We start from the raw sequence: 8,568 nt of genomic DNA on the forward strand, positions 1-8,568 counted from the left end.
TGTTACAGCAATAGTTGTGAAACCTTTTCTGACAATCCTATTGTCCCGTAAGTAAAAGAATTTTAGATTCTAGTGATCTTTCTGTAACAAATCTTTTAAGTTGACCGCCCCAGTATCCACTCTCAACTACTCACTTCCTTGGCTGCCTCTACTATCAGGACTGAAAGGCTGTATTTCACTTTGTGCCAGAGTTCTTGACAATGAAACTTAAGTGAAAGTTGGCCAGGAGGGATTTTGAGAAATCTCTGGCTTTCCTTTTAACGGGGGACAGATGTGGAACTCTGATACAATGTCAGGTCTGGTATCATCCCTTTTACAAGCTTGCAACAACTGTAAGGATGTTAGAAACATGCCATGGATAGCGGAGTAGAAAGGTATGAGGGCATCACTGAGCAACCGAACCAACACCTATAATAACCTTTGGGTTTCACGTTATTTGAAAAAATTTAATTCCTGCTTAAGTCCCTCATCGTTTTCTGTTACACAGCCAAACACATTCCTAAGTGATACACTTCCCCAAAGAGGGCTTCTCTGAATCATGTTTTGCAACCCTGTATTTATTTGTAAGTCTGATATATAAACTGCTGTACTATTATGTTCACTATAAAACATATTAATAACAGAAGTCATTAGAGAGAAAAAAACCTAAGTACCAATTCTAATACTTCTTCCTGCATACCAATGGATCATCTCATACAGCCTGGATGTGTAACCCCTTTTAAAGTTCTGAAAGTCTGGCTTCGTTTATTCTGTAATCACTTGGAATTGTTTGATCTCAAGCAATAAAAACTTAAAGAAATGGGGATTTAAAGGAGGACATAAAGGGGCTCATAAGATTCACAGAAGAGCTATACCAGGCCTCAGGAAGACAGGAATCAGGATAGCTCAAATTTGTAAACAATTCCCATCACCATTTGTACTTGTGTTTCTACTCCAGATTTAATATTTGTGAGAAATAATCCATTGGCCTGGCTTGGGTCATATCCTGTGGTCAGGATGCAGTCCTGTAATTAACTGCCCTTCCAGAAGCATATGGAGTCAGGGAAGGCAGTTCCCCAAGAGATGATCAGTAGACAAAAACATATGGCTGGATAAGGAGTCTCTTCAATTTTACACAAAATCACCACTTTTAGAACAGTGCTTTGGAATAAAGTTAGAATCACCAATCCACTTTAGTTTCTTGAAAAAATGTTTATGTCAAGGTGCTAAAGCATAGGTAATTTTAGAACTCCAAGTAAAATAATATTCTTAAGTCTACACAATAAGCAAATCTAAAGCTTAAACTCCAGGACTTTCCACATGCCAACAAACTAGTAATTGATTAAACAATTCAATTACAATAATTGAGTAGAAGAATATGATCTACAGAGTGAAGTCAGAAAGAGAAAAACAAATATATATTAATGCATATATGTGGAATCTAGAAAAATGGTACAGATGATCTTATATGCAAAGCAGAAAGAAAGACACAGACATAGAGATCAAACATAGGGATACCACGAGGGAAGGGGGCGTGGGATGAACTGGGAGATTGGGACTGACATATATACACTACTATGTGTAAAACAGATAACTCATGAGATCCTACTGTATAGCACAGGGAACTCTACTTGGTGCTCTGTGGAGACCTAAATGGGAAGGAAATCTAAAAAAGAGGGGATATATGTATATGTATGGCTGATTCACTTTGCTGTACAGCAGAAACTGACACAGTAGTGTAAAGCAACTATACTCCAAGTAAAAAGAAAAAAAAGAATATGATCTACAGACTGCCTGTTCATAGACCTCCAAAAGGATTTAAGCACTTTCTTCTGGTTTTAGGCTCACACTACGCTTCCACTCCCCATTTTATTCTCTTTATCGCCTCTGCTGGCATTAACTAATTTGTAAGCAAAAGCTACAAAAGTCAGTTTGAAATTTATTTCATTAACTTAAAAGAGGAACAAAATGTGTACTTCAAATCTTAGTAAACTCATTTATCTGAAACATGTTTACACAGAGGACAAACAGATATAGGATTTCAAGTAACTTATGGTAGAGTCCACTGTCCATTTAAAAAAAATGATTCTTTCTTTCACAAAAACTGCATTAAAAGGCAAAAAGAAAAAATTTCTTTTATACTTCCTAAGAGCTGGATGCATATTTCTGATGTAAATTTATTTCATTGTCAACTCTGATGCTGAAGCTGGGAGGCACAAATGTTCATAGTTCAGTTAAATGATGCAAACAGAAAGTTTCTGTTTCTCTCAGATACAAATGAGAAACCTCCATTCATGTCTCTTACAGTAGTACCACATCCTTGATTCTCATACCAGGTCACTTCTTCTTCTTTCCTTTCCCTTTTTTACTTCCCTCTCCTTGCTGAAGACTCTGGTCACCACCTCCGGTTTTTTGTGTCCTTGTTTTCAGTTTAGGTATCATTTCTGCAGCATACAACATTACTGACTTACCTAGGAACAAGAAGTTAGGCTTAGTGTATAATCTGAGAAATAAGACATAAAAGGTCGTTAACTTGAAAATCATGAAGTTTAAGAAATCATCACCACATCAAGAAAATAAGAATTTAAAAAGAAAAAATCAGGGCTTCCCTGGTGGCGCAGTGGTTGGGAGTCCCCCTGCTGATGCAGGGGACATGGGTTCATGCCTCGGTCCGGGAAGATTCCACATGCTGCGGAGCGGCTGGGCCCGTGAGCCATGGCCGCTGAGCCTGCGTGTCCGGAGCCTATGCTCCGCGACGGGAGAGGCCACAGCAGTGAGAGGCCCGCGTACCAAAAAAAAAAGAAAAAGAAAAAAATCAAATGACTATGAAGACACTGATTTTCTCAAGTGGGGACCTTTCCTGGAGAAAATGTATTAAGAACAATGCTGAAATATTTAAATGAACAAAATAAAAATTTAGAACACTTTATTTGAAATAAAAAATTTGATCTTGGTCCTAGGAATTGGCTTGAAGATCAAAGGAAAATATATCTAAACATAACAAGCTGAAAACAGAGTCAGGATATCATTGTAACTTAAGCTAGGAAGCACAGGCCCTCTCAATCTTACAGCAAACGCCCATGTCATTAAGCTACAAAATATGTCACTCACACGCCCAAATGATTTATGCCCACGTGCCCCCTGCTCTGGGCACCAACCACCTCCTCCAGCTCCAGTGGCTGCTTTCAACACATCAGCCGCTCAGCTCTGTTTTTTACTTTCTTACTGTTTTCTTACTGGAAACAGGAAGCAACATCTTTTCAACTGTAGTTTTTACTTCTATGTTATTAACTAGTCAAAGCAAAAGGTTGATGGTTTTTGTTTTTGTTTTTTTTTGGTCTTTTGACTTGTAAGAAGTAGTGTAGGAAGATGCCAAAGAAAAGAAAAAATACACTGAATATACCACCTGTCATTCCTGAGTCAGACCCTTAAGTTTCTAGAAATATCTACCAATCCTGACAGGTTTTGGTAGATATTAATAACCAAATAATTATGTTAGAATAATAACCAGTTATTTTAATTCAATTAAAAACAATTCAGTTGTCACTTTGGGGTTACTGTGTCAAGAAAAAAATTAACAGCTCCATTTAAAAAACCTAGAACATATTTTTTACAAATAAAAAATTCAGAAAAGTAAAGAATTACATGTAAATAAATACTCATCTTCCCAATACACCGAGTTAATATATTGGAATACTGAAGTTTGTTTTGTTTGGTTCTCATTGTTTTTTAAGAAATAAAACACTAGAGCTAATGCTACAATCTACTCTGACCATCACACCCCTGACCACACTCCTCACTCCCTACTTGCCATTAGGTTAACTACTACCTTAAGACTTGGTGTTTTCTTCTAGTCCATTTCAAAAGTGTTTATATATATGTCAATAAACAATACTGCATATACATCAATCAATAAACAGTCATATTTTGTATTTAAATGTATACCTAAGTGGCACCACACTATGCATATCTCTTGCGTTTTTCGCTCAATATGGCTTTTTATTTTTAATTTTTAAATTTATTTATTTATTTATTTTGGCCACCCTGTGCAGCTTGTGTGATCTTAGTTCCCTGACTGGGGATTGAACCCTGGGCCCCTGGCAGTGAGAGCACAGAGTCCTAACCACTGGACCGCCAGGGAATTCCCTCAATATGGGTTTTTATTTTTTTATTTAATAAATTTATTTATTTATATATTTTTTGGCAGCGTTGGGTCTTAGTTGCTGCGCATGGGCTTTCTCTAGTTGCGGTTAGCGAGGTCTACTCTTTGTTGCAGTGCATGGGCTTCTCACTGCGGTGGCTTCTCTTGTTGCGGAGCGCGGGCTCTAGGCGCACGGGCTTCAGTAGTTGTGGGATGTGGGCTCAGCAGTTGTAGCTCGCGGGCTCCAGAGCACAGGCTCAGTAGTTGTGGCGCACGGGCTTAGCTGCTCCACGGCATGTGGGATCTTCCCAGACCAGGGCTTGAACCCATGTCCCCTGCATTGGCAGGCGGATTCTTAAGCACTGCGCCACCAGGGAAGCCCTCAATATGGCTTTTTAAATTTACTGACAGAAATGAATAGCAGACCTCAAGGGTCTCTAGGATCTGAAATAGCAGTAATGTGTGACCATTTAATAATTTCACATTCTTAACCTGGGAACAATGATGGGACTTCCAGAGGATTATAAAATGTTCACGCAACAATGTGTTTTTTTTGGAGAAATGATTAGTAGGTTTCATCACATTCTCAAAGGTCCTTAACTTAAAAGAAGTTAAAAGCACTGTTTACCTCTCTGCATCAGCAGCAGCCCTTTTTCTAAATTAATCTATAGAATGCAAATTACATTTTTGACCTGTCAAAAGGTCAGTTTTAGAACATTTTTGACAGTGTAGAGGAGTAACCTATCCCAAACTTAATTCATTCATTAAAAAAAACTTACGTGACGGGAACTGTACAAGACAGAGGCTGCCATCTTCCTGTTTGAGCTGGACCCGGACCCTGCCCCTGTACTGAAGATCACGATTCCATTCTCTAGAGTACATTTTATTTTTCTAACATAAAGAAATAAATAAAAACAGGCTTTAAGAAAGTTATTATGTCAATGAGATGAGTATGGAAAATAGTGAACAAAGAACCATATCATACCTCAAGAAATACATTAAGTCCAACTGCTGAGCATACATCCTGAATCTCTGTAGCTGTAGGATTTTCAACAGCCTGAAAAGTTAAAAACAAAAACACTAAATAGCTCAGCTTTAAGTGGATATTGCTACATTGTTGTATAAATCATTTCAAATATCTGATCAAAACACATACCAAAATCCTAGGTTTCCTTTTTTTTTTTTTTTTAGGTACAGTTGTTTCGATTGTAATTTTTAAATTCCTGGGACTCACACTGATTCATACTTGTGTATCCACCTCCTTCCAAAAGAACATAAACTTCACAGGGTTAATACCGGTTAAACAACTATTACAGATGCAACCATTTCCTCCCTCCCTCCTTTCTTTCTTTCTGTCTGTATTTACTCTTTAGTGTCCATACTCAGCAAATTATAAGGTATAACAACCTTATATTCAGCATAGACAAAGCTTAGTATGGCTAATGGAGATTCCATTGCTTAATGAGGAGCAGTGTTTGTCCTGATCACCAAGTACCCTTTCTGGCTCCTCCAGAAGCCCTCAGAATTCTGTAGTCATTATTGGTACACTTTGATGGACACATCTGTCTATTAAATAAATATATGCTAGGAGCTGTCTTTGCCACAAGGGGCTTTTTTCAAGAAGTCTACATAATACAGATGCAACCACTTTAGAAAACTGTTTGGCAGTATCTACTAAAGTTAAATATATGCATTTTTTATGGCCATGCAATTCCACTGCTATAGGTATGTTATCGAGGAAAAATACAAAATAGACAATCTCAAGAATGTTCACAGTAGCACTATTTTTAATAGCCCCAAACTAGAAACAACCCAACTATCCATCAATAGTAGGCTGGACCGTGGTATATACACACAATGCAGTACTACAGAGCAGTGGCTTTCAGCAAGGTAATTTTGCCCCCTGACATTCAGCAATGCTAGGAGACATTTTTGATCATCACAACTAGGGTGGGGTAGGGCACTGGCTTCTGATGGGTAGAAGCCAAGGATGCCGCTAAACCCCACACAGCACAGCACAGCCTCTGCAACCATGAATCATCTGGCTCAAAACGCTGGTGGTGCTGCTGTCGGGAAACCCTACAACAGAGCAATGAAATTCAACAAACTACACTCACAAATGCAGGGTATAAGCACTTGTAAGCTGAAACCTCATAAGCTTCATGTTCATTGAAATCAGACAGACATGAAAGTACATAGTGTGTAATGCCACTGAAATAAAATAAGAAACAAGCAACAGTAATCTATGGTATCGGAAGTCAGGGCAGGGGTCATCCTTTGTAGTGAGTGTATATGGAAGGAACAGAGACTGGGAAGGGACGTAAAGGAATCTTCCTGAGTGCTGGTAACGTGTTCTTTTTAAAATCTGGGTGCTTGGTTACCCATGCGTACTCATTTTATGAAATTTAATCAAAATAAACACGTAAGATTTACGTATGTTTCCGTATGTATGCTATAAATCAATAAAACTAAAAACAATTCAATCATTCTCCAAATTATCTTGAGATCTTGCTTCCAGAGGCCTCTGTCAATGTGGCTTGATGTTAGGCATTATTCTGAATCAGTGCTGTGGCGTCTTCTCTTTTACCCTGTAGCAGCAAAGCAGACTTTCCTCTACACATTTAAGCAGTAGAATGAGAGATATTAAATAACACAAAAATAATGTACTGCTTCAGGCCAAGTTCCTTAAATCCATCATCAGATTACAAAATGTAAATTAATCTTAAAAAAATAGAATATAACATATTAATTTTGAAAATGAATAGCTACAAAGACCCCCTTCGCTTGGCACTAGGCACTTTCTAAACTTAAGCCACCAGGCCAACTAAGAACTCGGGTTTTCCTACTGAAACAGCACAAGGCAGAAATCATCTCTTTTAAAACTATAAAAACGTACTTTTAAAAAGTATTAATTTTAAAGTAACTTTACCCCTCTCAAAAAGAAGACGATGACGATGATAATGGACATAAAACTGTAAAACTCAACATATGTGAATTTTCTGCAAGTCTTGTTTAAAAACACAGCTGCATTCTGTATATCATATTGTACAATGCCAGAATTTTGGTTTCCTTTATTAAGGGAAAGAGTGTCATAACCTTAAGTTTAAAAAAACAAAAACGTGCAAACCCTACAACACTCCACCCCCAACTTCTTTCAAACACAGGCTCATGAAGAACCACTTAAAAAATTCTTTCAGTTATGAATCAGTGCCCTCCTGCATCACCATTATTAATGAAAGCACCCCAATTGCTGGCTGCCGTTCTCCTCATGCCCCAAACAATGCAGTAAAGTAAAAGAAGCCTTTGTGGCCCTGACAATACAACCTCCCCAGGCCCTCAAAGACAGACGTATCAGCCCGCTTACCTTACTTATGGGGATTCGCCGCCCCTCCGCTATGGTCTTCTTGTTATTTAAATAAGCAGGATAGATACAAATGAACCTGCCACAGGAAAAGCCCAGCTGGTATCACTCGAGAAATATTTCCAAAAGTTCATTCATTCTTTCTTTCATCATCATCATCATCATCAGGATTGCCGGTACACCTATACTGTTATGTGGTTAACTTTTTTTCTTTAAATTGCCTCCCCTCTACTTAAAAAGCGAACTTTAACTTAGATGGAAAAAAAATCACTTGCTAGAGGGAGGGAGGAAGGAAGCAACGCCGTAACTGTTCAGTTAGATACAGGTGCCTGTCAAAAGCTTCTGATGGTGGGGCCTGCTCTCTTATATAGAAACTACAAGTCTGAGGTATTAAAGGCTTGAAAGAACTCAAACGAGCCTTTCCGAACGCACCAACAACTGAAAGAACAGATTTTTCACACTGTGATTACTTAACGTCATGTCCACGTAGCACCCAAAGTCCTCGGTCTCACGTACAGGTAAAGGTAAACACTGAGCTAGGTAAAGTTGGGATCTAGGGACCTGCGAACAGCCCTGGCGCAGCCGGCCTCAGGGAGGAACGGGCGCCGGAGGACAGGCCCGGAGCCCGGGGCTGGGGCTGAGCTCCCACGGCGAGCCTTCCTCAGGGCTGGGGAAGTCTGCGCAACACCCGCGGGCTCGCCGCAAGCCCCTTCCTCTCTCCGGACTCACCTGTCCTGGTCGGCCGGGGACCGCGCAGCGGCGCAAGCCATCTTCACCCAGACCCCAGGCCGAACTCGAAAGAAAAACCCAGCCTGAATTCCTCTCGGCGATCTCCCAGACCACCCCATTTCCGGCGGAAGTCCTGCCCACCGAAGCGCTTTTGCGTCCGCCTTTTTTCACCGTCGGTTTGTTCCAGTACCTGTCGCTCGGCGTCAGGGTCTCTAGTTTCTGACGTGGCGTCGAAACCTCTCGCGAGAGGGTCCACGAACGCTAGTAATTCCTTCGCTTCTCAAGATCTCGCCAAAACCAGCCTTTGGGGCGCTTGCCCTGTCGCTAAAATTGGCTTAAGCGTTCACGCGCTTTCTTG

General features: G+C 39.8%; 1 protein-coding gene across 2 annotated transcripts; it reads right to left on the bottom strand.

The window, feature by feature from the left end:
• Nucleotides 1–1,905: 1,905 nt before the first annotated feature.
• Nucleotides 1,906–8,365, bottom strand: SRP19 (signal recognition particle 19). Of its 2 annotated transcripts, XM_067731422.1 has the most exons (5): nucleotides 8,211–8,365; nucleotides 7,485–7,560; nucleotides 5,106–5,177; nucleotides 4,900–5,011; nucleotides 1,906–2,450 (listed from the first exon to the last, which is right to left on the bottom strand). In XM_067731422.1, the coding sequence occupies exons 1-5, from the start codon at nucleotides 8,327–8,329 to the stop codon at nucleotides 2,317–2,319; spliced, it is 513 nt and encodes a 170-aa protein (XP_067587523.1). In that variant the 5' UTR covers nucleotides 8,330–8,365; the 3' UTR covers nucleotides 1,906–2,316. The 2 variants fall into 2 exon arrangements, with proteins under 2 accessions (XP_067587523.1, XP_067587524.1); XM_067731423.1 differs by lacking the exon at nucleotides 7,485–7,560 and having other exon boundaries at nucleotides 8,211–8,363.
• Nucleotides 8,366–8,568: the final 203 nt, after the last annotated feature.

The sequence above is a fragment of the Pseudorca crassidens genome, chromosome 3 (assembly GCF_039906515.1).
Source record: "Pseudorca crassidens isolate mPseCra1 chromosome 3, mPseCra1.hap1, whole genome shotgun sequence".
Classification (NCBI taxonomy): Eukaryota; Metazoa; Chordata; class Mammalia; order Artiodactyla; family Delphinidae; genus Pseudorca; species Pseudorca crassidens.